Consider the following 20,717-nt stretch of genomic DNA (forward strand, 5'->3'; position numbering starts at 1 on the left):
TTTTTACCCATAAATGTCTAAATGCATTTAAAAAACCTAATAAACCCAATCTTTCATGATTCTATAATACCAAAAAGACATAATACCATAAGAGTTTTGATCAATTAAATCACTTGATTGGTGATTGGATGTAAGTGGAGATTCTAAAATTTGCATAGGGATGAAAGGTTTGAGGTTGAAAGATTGAACAACGAACTAAGATTAGAAATCCACAATTCTCAAACCCAACCTTCAAGGTTCATGTTGTTCAGTTCATTTGAGATGTGATTATCTCTTCTCCGCCCTTCTCTCTCTCTCTCTCTCTCTCTCTCTCTCTCTCTCTCATTCTCCGGTTTTGATTTCATTTCATTTTGTCTTTGTTTTTCATGTGTTACATTAGATTAAGTCCTTGTTTGGAGTGCTTATTGGATAGGATAAATAAGGATCCATTTGGTTCAAAATCGAAATCAGAATTGGAATGGTCTATTCCCATAGTCTGTTTGGTTCATATAGGAATGAGAATGATAATTGAAATCAATATGAATGTGATTTTATTCCCAAGGGAGGGGTAGGGAATGACAATTCCCTCAAATGGGGGAATTCCATTCCAGCAAGAATGGGAATGGGATTCTGATTTCGCTCATCCAAATAGTTGGAATTGGAATAGCCCATTCCAATTCCAATTCCATACCCCAATTCCCACAAACCAAATAGAGCCTAAGTACTTAATAACAAGCGTTTATCTAAATAAGTTCTTTATTAGTGTTTGGTGAAAAAGTATTCTTTCAAATGCGGGTAGCATATGTATTTTGAAAATTATGTATCAGGTCAAGATGGGTCAGAAATGCAATAAGCACTTAAAAATAAGCTTCAAAACAGACTTATTTTCTAAAATAAGCACTTACTTGGTTTTCTTTTCTCAATGCGCAATTGCACATATGTGCTTATTGTGTGGGCTTGACTCAAAATAAGTACTTAAAAAGGAATTGGAATTTGCTTATCAAGAGTGCACCTCACACTCTCATCCCACCATATATGAGACCGAATCTGCTCCTCACACAGGGAGCCTCACACTGACCTCACAAGCACATTTTACCATATATTGGGAACATCTCCCATACTTATTACATTATTATTCACAGGAGATGTTCTCAATGCATGATGAGATATGCATGTGAGGTCCATGTGAAAAACAGATCCCAATTCACTGTATATTAGCAACATCTCCCCATAAATAACAATATAAATAGGGGAGCCCGGTTCTCCTCACACCGATCTCACAGCATGTTCCAGCTGTACATCTTATTTGTTATTTTTCATGGGAGATGTATACACAGTGGGATATGGGTGTGTGTGAGGAATAGATCCCAATTCTCCAAACGGGGCTAAAATTTAAGAGATGGACGACGGATTTTTTATCGAATCGAGTCGGATAGTATCCAATTCCGAATTCAATTCGATCCGCTGGCTGACTGATAAAAAACACTAAAAAATCCTAGATGATGACGTGGAAAACTAACGAAAAATGCGCGAAATCCCCTACGCATGGTGGGCTTGACCGCTTTGCATTGCTATTACCTATTGGCCCATTTGCTAGCTGGGATTGGTATTTCTCGTATTTTATAAAATTATTTTATTAATTAATTATGAAGCTTAATTAGAGTTTGAACGTCAACTTGGAGATTTTTCTCGTTTTTCCCCCTTCCTCTCTTGCATGTGCTGTGCTGATGTGCAGCTGTTCTTCTTTTATCCTCTTATTTTAGCTGTTGTCCAATCAATATTCATTCATCAGTCCAACCTCCCTGTAAGTTATCTTCCATCCATCTATTATTGCATTTCTTCATCTTCTGTGGACGTCTTTGTCAACAATCTAGGGTTTCTTTTTTTTCCTTTTTGTCATTGCGTTTTAGGGTTTAAAATACAGCTGTCTGTGTGCATGTGTTCATTATTTTCATTTTACAGCCTCGGTTCAAGGCTTTGGATCTGAGAGTTCGTTTTGAGGTATGTTGATCTAGTGTGATTTCTCAGTTCCGTTGTAAGATTTCCAATTGAATCCACCTCTGTCTTAAGGTTTACTTGATTTTTGGAGTGAAATGATTTGATTTTGAAGTTTCGCTGAACAAGAAAAAAGAAAAAAACGAAAACTTGATGGCTTAAAACAAATTACTTCTGAAGCATGGAAAGACATGAGAAGGATTTTTACACCATAATTTCCGATATAGAACTTGGAGGACTTAGTCGTTCTATCTTTCTCGTTGAACTTTAATTTTCCGTACTGTAGTGTTTTTAGTTTGTTGAACTAATTATTGATTCATAGTATTCAATGAATTGGCTATAAGAGTTCTTATGTGGCAGAGGCCAAGCATCCATGACCACCTGTACTACGAATATACCTTTGCAGTATGCCGTCAGTATTAAGAACGAGGATTCCTGCATTTGTGCTTGATTTCTTCTAGTGTAGAACTTAGATACGAACAAGAAGAGAACAGCTATGTCAAAATGACTCCTTATATTATCTCCCGTTCCCCATAGAATCAAGAACTTAAATGATCGAGTAGAACCTCAATTTTTATTTTCCTGTGGTGCCTGACACAATACAACCAACATTATCTTCGAACACTGTTGGTTCATTTTGGAAGATCCTTCAATCCATCCATTTATAAATGATTAACAGTTTGGAATGAACCATAACCATTACTTAGTTAACAACATTGTCCTAAAAAAATGAATCTTTACAATTAATCTCGTCGTACTCCAACTCCACATTTAAAGAGTTTCTATTGTGCTTTAATGATTTGAGGATAATAACTTAAATTCTCTTATTTTCTCTATAGTCAAAAGAATAGGCAGTCAGGATTTCACAATTACCTTCTGCAGCACCATGAAGAGCTTGTAGAAATAGGGAAATTCATGGAGCCTATCTCTGGAGTCTGTAAAGCTAATCCAGATCAGAATTTGACAGAATTCACATCTCAGTCACAGTGCAATAAAGCAACCTAATTCCAACCTAAGAGCAGCCAGACTCCCAACACTATCAAGCTTTTGCATTGTGTATGTTTTTCCAGTCAATTTGGTTGATAATATGAGCAGCATTTGGACTTAGCCTATAGAAAATAATCAGGACTCTGGTTGAATACAATGAACATACTGCATTGCAATTGAAAAGTTGCCAGTAGTAATCAATTGAAAAAAAAAAAAGAAAAGAAAGAAACTAGGACTCCAGTAGTACAAGTGAACTCTCCATTCAGTCCAGCTGTCCCATACTTGATTGGTTTTTTACCCTTGCAATGGCATCATTTAGGGGCTGACGTTCAAGCTGAGAACATTTTGTGGAGATCAATTGTAAACCAAACACTTTTGGAAAAGATTTTGATAACAGCTGGATATGAGAAATCCTTGGAGTCTAGCCTGCTAAGGAAGGCTTTTTTAGCTTAAGATTCATATGGAGATATGAGTCTATAGAAATTTTTCCTGGGATATGTCCACTAGATGTCTTATGGAGGTAATCCATGGCATTCCATCAATGAAGATAAAGGCCTAATTTATTGAGTCACCATGAATAACATGTCAATTTTGATAGCACACTGGAAGATGGTTATTAGTCAGTTTATAGCACCTCTGTTCCTGTTCTGGTCCTTCTGGAAATAAAAGGATAGCAAGTAGATTCTAAAATATCAGGATAAAAAAGACCTAGAAAACATATAGGCCAAAATTCATAGTTGACTTATAAAAAAATCATAGTTGTTAGCTGTTTTCAAAAATTATATGCACAAACCCCCTTTCTTTGCTGATTTTAAGATAGAAGATTTCTTCAGATAATGGGGAACAATTGCTAATACTGCATCTAGAAGACCTCGAGTCAATGAGATCTGGTTTCCTCCAGCTGCTGGGTGGAAGAAATTAAATTTTGATGGCAGCTGTTTGGGAAATCCTGTCCCATCAGGTATTGGTGGGATAATAAGGGAAGAGAATGGACATATTCTATCCATGTACTCAGGTCCTGTTCTGCATGGTGATGTGGTGAGATTGGAACTGATGGCAGCAGTGTATGGAGTGGGAAAAACTAAAGAAATGGGGATTTACAGGCTGATTATTGAAGGGAATTAAAAAATTGTTGTGAATTGTCTGAAGAAGGCGGAAGGAATAAGATGGAAGCTAAAGAATGAGTTCAGGCACTTCAAGCAGACATCTAAAGACATGTTGATTCAAATAAGATGGATTAGGAGATAAGCTAACAGCTTGGCTGATGCTCTAGCTAAACAATTAGTTTGAAGACAATCTATGTTCTGGGCTGTTTTGTAATTAGTGGGATAATCTCTTTTGGGATTTTTGTTTATTTTTGCCCACAACTTCTTGTTGTATATGCTTTTTTATTCTAATGAGTCAAATTTGTGTTGCTGATAAAAAAAACCCTTTTTTGGAAACCCCAAAACATTTGAGTGTAAGTGTAAAAAAATAAAAAATCAGAAGCATAACTGGAAAGTTTTGTTTTCTTTCGAGTGTAAGTGTAAAAAATAAAACAAAATCAGAAGCATAACTGGAAAGTTTCGTTTTCTTTTAAGTTTATTAACTGTCCAGTAGTTTTTATTTATGAAAATTTATTTGTAAAGCAGGGTGGGGGATATAATGCTGCTAGGGCAGTTTTTTGATCAGTCCCTGTGTACATCATCTTGTTGCACATGTTTTGTTTTCTTTGTATAATTTTTATCTTACATATATCAAAAAAATATAATTTTTACCTTACCTTGTCTCAAAAAATGTGATCTGGGTGTCTGCCTTTTTTCCTAGGTTACCCAACCTAGTGACTTCCTGCCTGAAGTCCAAAATGTGCTGTATCTAGGAGTTACAAATTGATAGATTATATGCATGAATAATTTCATATGAAATTTCATGCAAAGTGATACATTGATATTCATATTCTTAGGTTCTTGACATAATATCGGTTTTCTTATCCATTTATACGTGTTTAATTCTTATTCATTGACATTCTTTATATTCATTTCTGCTGTTGAATGAATAGGCTATTGAGCAAAAATTGCATGCTGATTGCAATGCCTACCAGCTGAATCTCAAATTCAACTGATTTTGGACATGCTAGCAGGATATATTCTGAAGCAGCTATAATTGCGTAGTCAGACACTTTCGGTTCCCCCGAGAGTGGGTGTTTGGAGCATATTGATCTTCATCTGTTCACCAGATCTGCAACGTATTCTCTGTATGATTTAAGGCTGAAAATTTGCCTGTTATCACATTAAGTTGGAAGCAATGGCGCTTTCTTTTCTAAATATAATGAACATATCATTAGATTGGGCATTTGATGCTCCTCCTTCTCGGGCTGTTGTTTTTGGTGTTCATATTGGTGGTAGGTTTCCATATCTTTTCACCTGAAAGTATTCATCTGATCATTTTACTTTTAATTGTTCCACGTGTTGACTTTGTTCTACCCTCTGGTTGAAGGGCATCTGGTTGTGGAAGCTCTTCTTGTGATAGTTATAGTTTTCCTCCTGTTGCAGAAGAGTTACAAGCCTCCTAAACGGCCTCTGACAGAGAAGGTTGGTGAAACAACTATTTATGTCTTGACTTGTGATTTACTAATTTTATGGCCACAATAGGTAGGGTTTTGTCTGTTTGATTGCTTCCTAGCTAATTATTTATCTATTATTGTTATCATCACCATTTTCATCACCAATTCAGTTTCCCTGTGTCATACGTTGGCAGAAATATTGATGTCTTGGCTGTGACACTCATCACTGACCAAAATGGTTTAGTTCCCCTATGGATTGGATTGACGTATCTCAATCCAGTTAAGACATGGAATTTATACTAAAAATCCAAGTCCCCAAAACAATATAACAACAACATACATGTATCTGAGTATCATAGCTTATTATCATCTTTGAATCATGCTAATTTTTCTTGTATCATCAATTTATTTTTCTCCTTATCCAAATCTTAACTTGATGCATGATGGACCTACAAAATAAGAAAACAAGAATAAAAATAACGTAGGAATCAACACCTGACAGTTTCTTGAAGGAATCATCACCATCAAGGAAACTTAGCCTCAACATCAATGAAATCTAAGCCAAACGCAAAATTCTGTTTCATTTTCCTCCTCTTTTAGAGCAATAATATGGACCTTTTATAGACTTCTTTTTTTTGGTTATAGCTACGGAGGCCACCTGTATCAACATACACAGTGCCCTTGCTGTTAGAACACTATTCCACTTGATCCTGAAAAATTTTCCCTGATTTTGTCCTTGTTTTGCCAGAGTTGCAGATACCCCAGTGGCTGATCTTGTACCCATTTCAAATTTATAACATTTTTATAGATTAATTTCCTAAATCTAATGACCGTTAACCACACTCTAATTCACACTTGGAGTAACTAGAACTTTAAAAAAGTTTGAGACTCATTGATAGTTTGGGACAAATTTCTAGTATAGAAACAATTTCTAAAACCAATACCCACCAAAATAACTCCTAAAACCATTATTAATTGAAAAACTCAAATAGTCCCATAACTAGAAATCCCATCACAAATCCATTGGCTGTCTGTAACTCAACCATAACTTGCTCAATTCATGTCCAAATTTTGTCATCTTGGCCTTGTTTCATAATTTAATGAACTTTTTAACATCACTAAAATCAAGCCAATTTTTTAATGTCATTAAAACTAAATTAAGTTTTGATACTCCAAATTTTGGTTGCAAATAGAGTGACAAACTTGATATCCGTGTTTTCAAGGCTTCAAGGCAAGGCTAGGTGACAGGGGGGTGCCTTTCTCCTAGTCACCTAGGTGATGGATTTTTTTTTTTTTTTATGTAGAAAACATAGATCCTAGGGTAGTTCCCTAGGTACCATAACCATATTTCCTTAATAATTATTCATAATTTTTCATAAGAAAAGTATAGAGTTCATGTTAAAGTATAGAAAATCAACATATTCATGAGAAGAAAAAGAAGGAAAAGAAAATTCAAAAATGTAGTAGTAGTAGTAGTAGAAAATGTGTTGACTAGACAAAATTTTAAGTTCTTCCTTGCATTTCATTAATTAGAAAAATTATGGTACAACAAGAAGTGAAAGAAACCAGCTTTAGAAGCTGACCCAAGACAGAATTACAAATGTGCCCAAAAACACGTGTTCTTTGAACCCCTTGTTTTGCTAAGCAATCAGCCAAACTGTTGGCTGATCTCCTCACCCATCTCACCTGGATTGTCGTGTCCCATGATAACCATTTAAATCTTCAGAATTCATTCTTCAGCTGCCATGTCACCCCTTCCCCTTTCTGCAACCATTTTATCACAGTTTTTGAGTCTCCCTCAATGATCAGTCTATTAATACTCAACTCTTTAGCCTTCTCAATTCTATATGCTGCAGCTAGAAACTCTGCCCTTGGTTATTGGCTCAGGTTTATCACAGTTCTTCCTTATTGGTTCAGGTTTTAAAGAAATTAGTATATAAACACACAAAATGAATATTTTAGTTTAATAGTGCCTATCTTATAATGTCAAAAAATAAAGAATAAAAAAGTATTTTATAATACATAGTACAAAACTGCTTGGCAATTAAGCGAGGCGAGCCTCAAAGGGCACCTTGTCGCCTAGGCGTTGCCTTGACAACTATGCTTGATATGGTTCTTTTTGGTTTCAATCTGATGTTATCCATAGTCCAGTGTAGCTTTGAATATGATATCCTTTTTCTTCCACAACATAACTTTTCCATTTTACCACTTTTCTAAAGATACCTTCAGCAAACAATGCACACAAAAAAAAGCTAGCTGTAGCTTGTAAGATTAAAAGGGCAGAGGGACAGATGTATGCAGCCTTACCCCATGCAGAGAGGCTGTTGCCAAGACTTAAACCCTGGTCACCTAGGTCGCAATCGAACAACCCAACCATTGCACCAAGGCCCACCCTCAGCTGTAAGATTAAAAAAGAATGGTAAATTTATCTTGCTTTACATGTGTACACACACATATATTTGATTGGTAACTATACACTTCTATTAATTTGTGATAAAATATGGAAGATATATATACAAGGAAGATGTGCCAAGCACACCTTTTATCTCTAATCCCTAGGTAGCCTATGCTATCTTACCTGTCGGTCCCATCAGTTTATAATAACCATAACAAAAAAAAAAGTCTCCTCTGTTACTATGATATTATTTACTTTGTATATTTATGGTGTGGACTAGTTGCTTTTGTCAATTGGGAGTTGGGAGTTGGGACACTTGTCCTCCAATAAAGATGTTATTGAGTCTACATGCTTTTAGAACACATAAGCACAATGGTAATATTTGAATTGGTATTGGCTTTATTAGACTCCAGTTTTTATGAAAACATAATTTCAAATTCCAGAAAAAACATTTATTAAATTGTTTTAGTAATTTAGTGCATTAATGGGTATTTCTTAGTTAATGTGGAACCATAAATTTTAATGATTGGGATTAGTTTCTTAGATTTTATCTGGCAATATGAGGGAATAGAGCTACAACAACCAAGGACTAACTAAACTTACGACTGTTTACGTTCAGGGCTTTTATTTTAAAAGAAGTTTCATACCTAAGGGTTAAGTAAAGAAAAGACTTTCATCTATCATTTTTTTCCTTTTGAAACTTAAAATAAATAAAACAGTTCCACAAATTATTGGATTGATTTAACCGGACATTGTCACCTTCTGAAGGAGATAGAATGCTCTTATTCTATCATTCTAAAATATTTGAAGTATCTAACTAAGGATAATTTTTTGTAGAGAACACTGATGTGGGCCCCACATCTATGGTCCCACTGTGTTCGTAGGGTAGAATGTGTTTTAGTCATCCTAGGGTTAGCTGGTGGTCAATCTGTTATTTCAGTTATTATTTATTTCAGCTTTATTTTGTTCTATTTGTTATGTAAATACTAAGGGCAGATCTGTCCTTTCCATGTAATTAGCATAACCTATAAATACTAAATAGAAGTGGTGGCAGCAGAATATTTAGATTCTGTTATTCCTTTCAATTCTTGTGTTCTACTGCTCTCTCTCTACTCTTTCTCCTCTCTCTATACCTTTTCTCCTATTTTCGAACCTGAAATCTATTAGGGTTCAAGGCTTATAGCAGTCTTGAACATCTACTTGGTATTAGAGCAAGGTTAGGGTTTCTCATGTGAGTCTAGTCCAGCCGACCACATGAGAATTTCCTAGGGCTGGAAGCTGAGAAAGTGGAGTTCGTGGGCTGATTCTTGGAGATCGCCAGAGGGTTTAGCAGCTGTTGAAGACTTGTCACGGTTGCAGAGTGTTGGTGATTAGGAAGAATCAGAGAAGGCTAGGGTTCGGGTAACCTTGGAAGGCAGCGAACAACTTTTTCTTGTAAGTTTTTTATTTTTTAAGAGAAGTACTATTAGAGAGGATAGGTTGGACCTATCTGGAAAGGGCGGCCAAACCATTTTAGGGTTTTCTCCTTTCTATTCTCTAGGGTTTTACAACAAACCCTCCTGTTGGGCCGAACTGCCTTAAGGTTCTTTTCTCCTACTCTAGGGTTTGAAAGTGATCTTGAGGCAAACCCTAATAAGCTTGCGGCAAGCCCTAATGTTAGGCTAAACCTTGCGATTTACCTGGAGCTCTCCTCAAGTTTTTTTCAGCATTGATCAGCTTTTAGGGTTTCATATTAACCCTACTGCAAGTCTATTAGTACGGTACTGGTTAGAATGTGCTGCTGAAATGTTTTCTTTAAGGACTGATTAAAACCCTAATTCTGCTAAGCATATAAGACCTGCTTCCAAGCTGTTTTCAGATTTTTTTTTGGGTTTTCGAACTCTCTTAAGGGATGAGAACTGTACGGACTGTTGCTGTTGTGCTTGCTAGTTGGTTTTAGATCATCGGCTATACCTATTTCATGCACATATATCGTGAATACAGATTGGTTTTATACTGATTTTTGGTTGTGATTGATAGTCCAAGTGCTGTTCTTTGACTGTAGTAACCCTAATTTTGAGACTACTGGTTCTTGACCGAAATGGAGTTTAAAAATCAAGCTTGGGAACAATAGTTATGTGGTATGTGAGCATTGTAAGAATCCCAAACACACAAAAGAAACATGTTGGAAGCTGCATCCTCATTTGGTCCCGGCAAAGTTGAGAAGCAAGAAGGGTAATGCTCATGTGGCCGTAAATACTGATTCAGCATCCTAGTCTGGCACAAGAGGCACATTCTTAGAGACCTTAGCTGTAGTTCGGGCTGCCCTTATATAGTTGGAAGAGGAAGTTGGTTACTCAGTTTAGCTACTGCAGTCACCATTAGCCCCTGCCACATCTGCTTTCGCACATTCAGGTACTCGAGCCTCAGCCTACCATGCCTCAGCTCTAGGTACTATTGAACCCTGTTGGGTAATAGATTCAGGTGCATCCGACCATATGACTAGCTTGCCTTCATTGTTTACCACTTATCATTTATCTTCTGGTAGGGATAAAATATCTATTGCTGATGGCTCTCTTGTCCCCATTTCTGTCCAGGGTGACATCAAGCTATCGGATACTATCTCCTTGTCTTCTGTCTTACATGTTCCTAAGCTTGATACTAACATTTTTTCAGTCAATAGTATTACCAAACACATGAACTGCTTAGTAACTTTCTTCCCTGACCAGTGTGTTTTTCAGGACCTGAAGACGAAGAAGGTGATTGGGACTGGCTGTGAGACGAATGTGATCTATCTACTCGGGGAGAGTTCTCGTCGAGAAGAGTTAGTGGATAAGGAGTCACTTGTTTCCTAGAGTGTGAGTTCGGTTATGCTTTGGCATAACCGATTGGGTCATTTGTCTTTTCGGTCCTTAAAGAGTCTGTTTCCTAATTTGTTTGAGTTTGTTGAGTTGTCCCTGTTGCAATGTGAAAGCTGTGAGTTTGCTAAACATTGTAGAAGCTCTTATTCATTGAGTAATAAAAGGAGTAATCGTCCTTTTGATCTTGTGCATACGGATGTTTGGGGGCCATATCACATCCCTTCTATGGGTGGGTACAGATATTTTTTGTTATTCGTTGATGACCATACCCGGTTTTCTTGGATTTATCTTATGCGTTCACGAGATGAGGTTTCCGCCCAGACTCAAACCTTTCACCAAATGATCCTAACCCAGTTTGATGCCAAGAACAAAGTTCTTAGATCTGATAATGCAAAGGAATACTTTGCTAAGCTATTGGCATCTTACCTTCTTAATCATGGGGTTATCCACCAGAGCACTTGCCCTCATACACCTCAGCAGAATGGGGTTGCAGAAAGGAAGAATAGTTACATCTTGGAGGTGGCTAGAAGTATTATGTTTACCTCCAATGTCCTATTCGCTTCTGGGGTGATGCTATCCTCACGGTGGTATATCTTATTAATCGGGTTCCTTCCCAGGTTCTTGATATGCCATCTCCTTTTTCCCTTCTATACCTAGATGAGGAGTTGTTCACTGTTCCCCTTAAAACATTTGGTTGTACCTGTTTTGTTTAGCTTCTTGGACCCCATCACTCAAAGTTCGAACCAAAAGCCTCCAAATGCATTTTTCTTGGTTATGCACAAACTCAAAAGAGTTATTGCTGCTATGATCCTGTCTTAGGGAAAAGATTTGTCTCCATGGGTGTCACTTTCTTTGAGACACCCTATTATTCTCGGGTTTCTCCTCAGGGGGAGAGCAGTGCAAGTTGGGATTTGGGTCACTTTCTTTAGGGGGAGAGTAGTGCGAGTCGGGTTCATACTTTTGGGGCTGTTCCCTTACCTATTCCATTGGGTGATGAGCGCTACCATAGTGAGGGTGGTCAGAGGGATCAAGAGTTGAGGGTCTATCACAGGCGATGCAGACAGGTTGATCCCGGTCATCAATAGTCCATGCCAGCTCCAATCTCTTTTGCGGCTCCAAGTCTAGGTATTACAGTCCCAGGGCCCACAAAGACTTCTTCTACTATTGCCACTTCACCTCCTCCAGATGACCTTGACCTTCCCATTGCCATCCGTAAGGGGAAACGACATTGTATCACATCTACAACCCATTGTATTTCCTAGTTTTTATCCTATGATCGCCTACCTCCCACCTACAGGTCCTATCTCACTTCCGTTGCCAATGTCCCTATTCCAAGAACAGTGCAAGAAGCCCTATTTGTCCCGGAGTGGAAAAATGCAATGCAGGTTGAAATGGATGCCCTGTTAAAAAATAACACCTGGGAGCTAGTTGATTTGCCCAAAGGAAAGAAACCAGTTGGTTGCAGATGGGTATTTACTGTGAAGCACAATGTAGACAGCTCCATTGAGAGGTATAAAGCTCAACTAGTTGCAAAAGGGTTCACCAAAACTTATGGTATAGATTACTTGGAGACCTTTGCCCGGTAGCCAAGATGACCACCATTCGAATTCTATTATCTCTTGCAGCAAGCCACACTTGGCCTTTGTACCAAATGGACGTTAAAAATGCTTTTCTGAATAGAGACCTGCAGGAAGAGGTTTACATGCGGTTGCCTCCTGGATTCTATGATATAGAGACAGGTAAGAAGGTCTGCCAGCTCAATAAGGTATTGTACGGTTTGAAGCAATCACCTAGAGCTTGGTTCGATAGATTCAGACTAGCCTTTGGGAAGTTCGGTTATGTGCAGGTCCAGTCAAATCATTCCCTATTCATCAAGAGGGTGGAGTCTTCTCTGACACTACTTGCAGTATACGCTGATGATATTGTGGTGACAGGAAATGATAGCCATGAGATTGAGTCCCTCAAACAGCTCATTCATCAAGAGTTTGAGGTGAAAGATCTTGGTACACTTCGGTATTTTTTGGGTATTGAGGTTGCTAGATCTAAACAGGGGATATTTGTCTCTCAGAGGAAATATGTCTTAGATCTGTTGGCGGAAGCTGGAAAGTTAGGAGTCAAGCCTGTGGATACACCCATTGAATAGAACCACAGGATTAGTGCAGAGAGTGGGGAGCCTCTTGAAGATAAGGTTATGTTCCAACGATTAGTGGGAAAACTACTATATCTCTGCCTCACTCGGCCAGATATCAGTTATGCAGTTAGTGTTGTCAGCCAGTACATGCATTCTCCTAGGACCACACATCTTCTTGCAGTAGAAAGAATATTAGCATACTTGAAGAGATGCCTGGGTAAAGGTATACTGTTCAAGAACAATAATCACATGAAGGTGGAGGTCTATATAGATGTCGATTGGGCTGGGAGTGTTGATGACAGAAGGTCTACCTTTGGATATTGTGTCCTTGTGGGAGGTAACCTTGTCTCTTGGAGGAGTAAAAAACAGAGTGTTGTCTCCCGATCCAGTGCTGAAGCTGAATACAGGTAAATGGCTAACGGAGTGGTTGAAATCCTATGGCTGAGATCACTACTTGAGGAATTGGGTATTGAGTATGAGAAGCCCCCTGATGCTGCATTGTGATAATCAAGCGGCTATTAATATAGCACACAACCCTGTGCAGCATGACAAAACTAAACATATTGAAGTTGATTGGCATTTTGTACGAGAGAGGGTCTCATCACAAGAAGTGTGTCTCCCGTACATCACGTCCAACATGCAGCTCGTAGATATCCTCACCAAAGCTGTACCAAGGAAGAAGTTAGAGGCGGATCTATCCAAGTTGGGAATGATAAACATTTATTCCCAACTTGAGGGGGAGTGTAGAGAACACTGATGTGGGCCCCACAGATATGGTCCCACTGTGTTCGTAGGGTAGAATGTGTTCTAGACATCCTAGGGTTAGCTGGTGGTCAATCTGTTATTTCAGTTATTATTTATTTCAGCTTTATTTTGTTCTATTTGTTATGTAAATACTAAGGACAGATCTGTCCTTTCCATGTAAGTAGCATAACCTATAAATACTAAATAGAAGTGGTGGCGGCAGAACATTTAGATTATGTCCTTCCTTTCAATTCTTGTGTTCTATTGCTCTCTCTCTGCTCTTTCTCCTCTCTCCTCTATACCTTTTCTCCTATTTTCGAACATGAAATCTATTAGGGTTCAAGGCTGATAGCAGTCTTGAACATCTACTTTTTCAAAATTGGATATACTTTTTTTCTCTTATGGGAAAGTGTATTAAGGGTGCCACCTTGCCAGTTAACAAACTTTGAGCATTTTCTCATTGGGTTTTGTTGAATGCCTTTTACCTAATCATAATTATTATCATCTTAATTTTTGAGCATTTTTTTCATTGGGATGGTAAGGAGAAGAAAAGGATGCAAGAGAAAAGAAAGAAACTGGCTCCTATAAGCTGGGGGACTGTATCGTGATTAAAACAGAAAAACCCCTATACAATTTTAAGCACTTCCATGCTATTCATTTTATAAGTGTTTCTGTTTCATTAAACCTCACTAAATGTATAGAAGGGATCTCCATCCTCTAACAGGATTTTCCAAGGGCAAGAAAAAACATAACTTGAACTTATAGAAGGGATCACCATCGAGGCTATACATTGGTTGAAAACTATGGATCTCTTCAAGGATTTTTCTGTAGATGACTTGCTTAGAGGATGGAACACAGTAGCGGGTTCCTCCAGTTCTCCTACCATTGAAGAGGATTGGTCCCCTCCTTTACAGCATAGCGTGAAATTGAATTTTGATGGCAGCTCTATAGGCAACCCTAGTCTCTCTGGCATTGGGGGTGTTTTTTGAGATGTGGAAGGACGAGTCTTGGTCCTTTTCTCTAGCCCAATAGGGGTCGGTGATTCACTAAGAGCAGAAGTAATGGTGCTCCTTCAAGGGCTCAGACTGGCTAAACAGTTGGGATTTCAAAAGTTAGAAGTGGAGGGCGATTCAAAATTGGTCATAGGTCATTAGGTTGGATGCAAACAAATGATTTGGGCACTTGGTCCCTTAGACATGTAAGGGAAATAATGAACCTGACAAGGGAGCTTGGGGCAGAGTTTAATTGGACTAGGAGGTCAGCAAATGGTTCGGCTGATGCTTTAGCAAATAAAGGGGTTAATAGGGATACTTTATTTTGGGCATGCTTGTAAATTGATTATGTAATGAAGGATTGAGGGATCTCCTTATTTTGGAAGGTGACAGTTGTAGTTTCTTATTTTCAAGCTTAATGAAAGTTACCATTTCCTATAAAAAAACCTCTAAATGTATACTGAACCTAGTATTTGCACAAAAATTTTTTCTGATCTGATAAAAGAAATATGTAGTGACACAACTTTGACTTATTGTTGCCTAACTTGTTTTTCTTTTTTTTTTTGTTGTCAAATGTCAGTATTGAATCAGAGAGCTTTATAAATTTCTAAATTAGCCTTTTACAAATCTATCATTTATATATATTTGTGCTGGGATGGGACATTGCATGGTGCAATGAGATAATCTTGGAATGACCTGAGAATGTGGGTTCAAGAATGGGAGTGGCCGCTTTGTGCAAAAAATCTGCCAAAGGTTCAGTCCATATCCAGTCTATCCCTCCCAAGGCTACATCTGAATAGTCTGGACCATCATTGGGTAATGACCCTTTATGTTTGTGTTGGAGAACAAAGAACAAATTGATGTACCTCTATTTTTCTGCTTCTTATGTCTGGTAGCTATTTTTTTTGTTCATTTATTTATCGATCAAAGTGTATTTATCTATCTGATTACGTGGATTTTTTTCTTGTTATTCTTTTTCTTTTTGGAATTTTCTAGTCTCTTTCTTTTTTTCATATTGTTTATGCTAAAATTTGTGTTGGATGTAACATCTTTATTTATTAGGTTCTTAAAAAGTTTTAGATTTCTTTTCAACAATTGGTGAAAAGGGCTTGTGGTTGTGGGTTCTGTAGGAAATAGATGAACTTTGTGAAGAGTGGGTTCCAGAACCTCTTATTCCTTCTATTACTGAAGAAATGAAATATGAACCACCAATACTGGAAAGGTGAGTCTGAGTAGTTATTTTTCTGTTTTTCTGCATGCATTCTATGTTCGTTGTTCCAATTTGCAGTTATAGTTCATTGATTCCGGAAAAATTATGATTTTTGATTTCTTATTCCAATTTGCAGTTATAGACCATTAACTGATCTTGTGATATTATGCCAACATTAAACCAACTTCCATGTGTAGTTGGACACCAACTCATGTTATGTATTCCTGCTCATGACTTGCTATTTCTTGCAGTGCTGCACAGCCTCATACAGTAGTCAATGGCAAGGAAGTTGTGAATTTTTCTGCAGCGAACTACCTTGGGCTAGTAGGACACAAAAAGTTACTTGTGAGGAAAACTTATTCTTGTTGTTTTGCTTAGATTTCCTTTTTGTTTTCACTTGAGTAAAGCATTTATAGTTCATTTAAATTCCAGGAATCGTGTACTGGAGCACTTGAGAAATATGGTGTTGGTTCTTGTGGTCCTCGTAATTTCTATGGAACAATTGGTAAGACAATATTTCTTAATCATTGATATATGTTCCTGGCAAGTTTCTCTATGATGGTTGGTCTTTACAGAACTATATCATAAGAGTTGATATCATTATCAACCACACTCCTAATAAATTGTGCCCAATCCAGATGTTCATCTTGATTGCGAAACTAGGATTGCAAAATTTTTGGGAACTCCTGATTCAATCCTCTATTCTTATGGAATTTCTACCATGTTCAGTGCTATTCCCGCCTTCTGTAAAAAGGGAGACATAATTGTTGTGTAAGTACAGTTTCATCTGTCATTTAATAGTTTCTCTGTGAAAATGGCTTATAAATAAGTATTTTGGCAATGACATGTTTTATGGGGATGCCAACAATCTGTGATAAATAATGCATTTTTTTTTTTTTGTAGTCTGGGGCACCATAATGACCATCAGACTCAGTTTTGCATCTTAGTACAGTTTGTTTTTTTTGATTGTGAATCAATAAAAGGAAAAGAGAAACCTGCTCTTCTGCTGTGAAATAGCTATAGTATAAACCTATGAATCTTATATTCTTTGTCCTATCATGTCTTGGTCTATGTTTATAGGTTTTTCTTATTTTGTAAAGATGGTCTTCCTCCTGGTGGTTGGCCAATATTGTATCCGCTTTCTTTTCTGTAACTGAGTTTCATTTGCAACAAACATTCTTGTATTGGGTTATCTAAGTTAATGATCTAAAATTCAGTAACCAACATAACTATTTTCTCGTGGAATCTCCTTTTCTTTTCTTCTTGGTATGGTTTTTTGTATGAGGTCCTCATGAATGTTAGGGACATTATATCTCCTACCTAAGAAACAGTTTGATTTTTGAAATTTAAAGTTCCTGGCCTTGATTCAAAGCTGCTTTTCCAGGGATGAAGGTGTCCACTGGGCAATACAAAATGGCCTACAGCTTTCCAGAAGTACCATTGTGTATTTCAAGCATAATGATATGGAATCTCTGGAAAGTACCTTAGAGAAAATTACACGTGAAAATAAACGAGCAAAGAATGTGCGGCGTTACATTGTGGTTGAAGCTATATACCAGGTATATTTTGTTACATATTTCATTCTTTGATTAAGGTGCTATTTTCCTCTTCGAGTTTCTCCTTTATATGTTCTCTGTACAAGTAAATACTAAATACTTAACACCTTTTTCTTACATAGATGGTTTGTTCTCCTTTAATTTAATTTGTCTGTGAAGAATTGTTGCATGCCTGGATATGCCTGCTGTATTAGGGATGTGAGTTTTTGAACCACTGGAGAGAAATATCTTGGTTTTTAAGTAACCATAAAGCAATGTAAGTTATGAATGAGGTAGGAATACCTTTTCTTGAAATTTCCAGTGCTCTGAATTAGTAGTACTTCGCAGTTTTGTGTTGTGACGCTGAAGTTTGAGTAATAATTTCATGTAATTAGGATATCAAGTTAGTGAGTCTATGTACATGAAACCACAGCCAGGACCTAGGCTCAAAGGTTTGGGAATTTAGGGCAAGATTTTGGTTGAAACATTTGAGGTGGGTTTTTAAGATCAAAATATACACAGCTAATGAATTGTGCTGAAATGTTGAACCAAGGTGGAATTTAATAAAAGTAAGGGTTGAAATGGTGTGAAAGGGTTATTAAACTTGGCCTGCATGCTTGGTAAAGTTTGGATTCAGGTGGTTAAGAGGGAATGGAAACAGCTTTCTTCCATATACAGGGTTGACTTGTCTAGAAAATGGGGAATCTAAAATAATAAGTTAATAGATTTGAAAGGAAGAAAGAGCCTGATAAAGTGTTCTAGCTTCATTCCATCTTGCAATAGGCTCATGGGAGAAAAATTGGTGAGAACCAGAAGTGGGGCCCAAAGTCACCTTAACTGCTGTTTAGAGTGTGCCTAGACATGTTGAGTAATTCAATCAGTAGATAAAAAACTCTTACTCATGTAAGATATTAAAAAACCTTCAACTTCATAATTTTTGCTTGTCTTATTAATTGGGTTGATTACTGTAGATTTAAATTTTGTTTTTTCACTTCTCAGAGGGTCAATGGGCTAAAGTACTGTCAAAAATGATTTTGCACCTTTTTGAAGAAAGGTGCAAAATGTGGAAAAAATGCCAAAAATTCGAAAAAAATTTAAAAAAGTAAACACAATATTAATTGAAAATGTAAACTTAAGTTTTAAAATAAATGCTTTAGAAAAACGTATTATCTCAAATTAAAATTACATAAACATAACATGCCAAACATATTTAAAATGAAAACTTAAAAATAAAATCAAACATAACATATAAAACATATTCAAGCATGTAAAACTCTCAATCCCTTTATTCTTTTCCCAATTGAATTATTTTAAATAGCTAATGTGATGTTAAACATTATACATGCCTGATTCTATGAGCTGCCTTTCTACCAAGCCCCTCGAGGGAAACCCAAATAAGTCCATATTGGGATCTTAAATTCCCAATCCCTACAAAAAATAATTTTATAATTTTAACTGTCTTTTAAAGAATCTTTTATTAGCTTTTGAGTTTTGCTGATTTCCAATGGAAATTCTATTTGGTTCTCCATGCAATCTAATTGGATTAAAGAATCTATTGCATCTTGAGCTATATTTCAGTTATATAATGTTTAATTATTTCTTCTGTTAAATATTGCCTGTGAGCTACTGACATTAATGTTCTGATAATTGCAGAATTCTGGCCAAATAGTTCCCCTGGATGTGATCATTAGGTTGAAGGAGAAGTATCACTTTCGAGTTTTGTTGGATGAAACCAATTCATTTGGTGTGCTTGGGGCTTCTGGAAGAGGTCTCACCGAACATTGTGGGGTTCCGGTATGTGGACTCCTTTAGTTTAACTGCTCACTTATTTCTGTTCATGTTTCTTAAGGTTTTGCATCAATTCAGGTTGAGAAAATTGATATTATTACTGCTGCAATGGGGAATGCATTAGCTACAGAGGGAGGATTCTGCACTGGAAGTGTTAGAGTTGCTGATCACCAAGTATGAACATGCTAGCTGGATAACGCCTTTCAATATGTTAGAAGCTGATTTTTGTCAACAATTTTTTTTCCCAAGTGCCATCCTGGGGATTTTTATTGTATTTTTTCTTCTCTTTGTCAGCGTCTCAGTGGCTCTGGATACGTTTTCTCTGCATCTTTGCCTCCTTATCTTGCAAGTGCTGCAATTACTGCTATCGACCTCTTGGAGGAAAATCCTGATCTGATTACAAGGCTGAAGGAGAACATTGCCATATTATGGAGAGGTTTGTTCTTGTTGTTTGTGAGATGTGGTTGCTAAGTTATGCTGTGTTTTGAAGGGCCTTGAAATTCCATGGTCATGTATCCTTGTGAACTTACTATTCAGTCTCATCATTAGGGTATTAGTTTCATCTGTTCATTTGGTACATCTTTTTCTTAATGCACTACTGAATGCCCAATCAAAGCCATAATATTTGGCTTTGCTATTATTTGCCAAGGCTTTTTCTATTTCCTTTCAAATTCATTTGAACTACTCTTCAGAGTACGGAGTACAGAGTACAGGGAGATCTTGTTGATAATACTATAATTAATAATATAACAGATGCTTGGGGCACCCTTTCGCTGATGTTGCTGCAATGTTATTCTGTTTGTTAACCATTCATAATTCTCAGTACTCTGTGGTTCTGTATCTCGACAATTGCAGGCCTATCAGGAATACAGGGTCTTTCAATTGCTAGTAATCCATTGTCGCCCCTTGTGTTTCTCAAACTAAAGAAGTCAACTGGTTCCTTCAAGAATGATTTGCAACTGCTTGAAGATATTGCGGATCGTGTAAGTGAAAAATGGGAGTTGGGAAGCCATATGTTTTACTTTTACACTTGAATAATTCCACATCATGTTATTATTCTCTTCCCCTGAAAGCCTTTCATTTGCAGATGTTGAGAGAAGACTCGGTGTTCGTAGTGGCTTCCAAAAGGTCGACACTTGATAAGTGCAGGCTTCCTGCGGGCATCAGATTGTTCGTATCAGCTGGTCACTCAGAGGAGGATCTGCTCAAGGCATCCGAGTCATTGAAGAGAGCTGCGGCAGCGGTGCTGTCAGGCTACAGTTAATAAGTACTCGTTTAATTGTTTGTTGTACCAGCAATTACCCTCCATAAACGGTGGTTACTAGGAGAAAGTGAAAGAAATCCGGCAGATATTTAGTTCGATTAGACACTTTTTTTTTTATTCTGTTTTTTGGTAGCTTTTGATGTCAAAATTTCTCTTGTAAATAGAGTTGAGTATGGTTTCATGAAATTAGAGTTGTTTTATAATTTATTGACGGAGGATGGGCTTTTGGGAGACTCCAAATGATTTAAATACATTTATAGACCATATAGTTAGAGCTCGTTGGACGTTCATGTAATGTCCAAGACACAATTGTTT

At 37.2% G+C, this 20,717-nt stretch overlaps 1 protein-coding gene across 4 annotated transcripts; it reads left to right on the forward strand.

The window, feature by feature from the left end:
* The first annotated feature begins 1,483 nt into the window (after positions 1–1,483).
* Positions 1,484–20,666, forward strand: LCB1 (long-chain base1). Of its 4 annotated transcripts, none has more exons than XR_016109720.1 (14): positions 1,484–1,783; positions 1,942–1,980; positions 5,000–5,341; positions 5,437–5,531; positions 15,736–15,827; positions 16,067–16,160; positions 16,248–16,320; positions 16,454–16,586; positions 17,200–17,374; positions 19,004–19,144; positions 19,217–19,312; positions 19,433–19,650; positions 19,962–20,121; positions 20,226–20,666. XR_016109720.1 is itself a non-coding variant. In XM_088977044.1 (14 exons), exons 3-14 carry the CDS (start codon positions 5,245–5,247, stop codon positions 20,400–20,402), a joined length of 1,443 nt encoding a protein of 480 aa, XP_088833170.1. In that variant the 5' UTR covers positions 1,484–1,783; positions 1,942–1,980; positions 5,000–5,244; the 3' UTR covers positions 20,403–20,666. The 4 variants fall into 4 exon arrangements, 3 of the variants coding, with proteins under 3 accessions (XP_088833170.1, XP_088833172.1, XP_088833173.1); XM_088977044.1 differs by having other exon boundaries at positions 19,433–19,574; positions 19,994–20,121; XM_088977046.1 differs by having other exon boundaries at positions 5,081–5,341; positions 19,433–19,574; positions 19,994–20,121.
* The last annotated feature ends 51 nt before the right edge of the window (positions 20,667–20,717 follow it).

The sequence above is a fragment of the Nelumbo lutea genome, chromosome 3, assembly GCF_056320005.1.
Source record: "Nelumbo lutea isolate HS-2025 chromosome 3, American lotus-T2T, whole genome shotgun sequence".
Lineage (NCBI taxonomy): Eukaryota > Viridiplantae > Streptophyta > Magnoliopsida > Proteales > Nelumbonaceae > Nelumbo > Nelumbo lutea.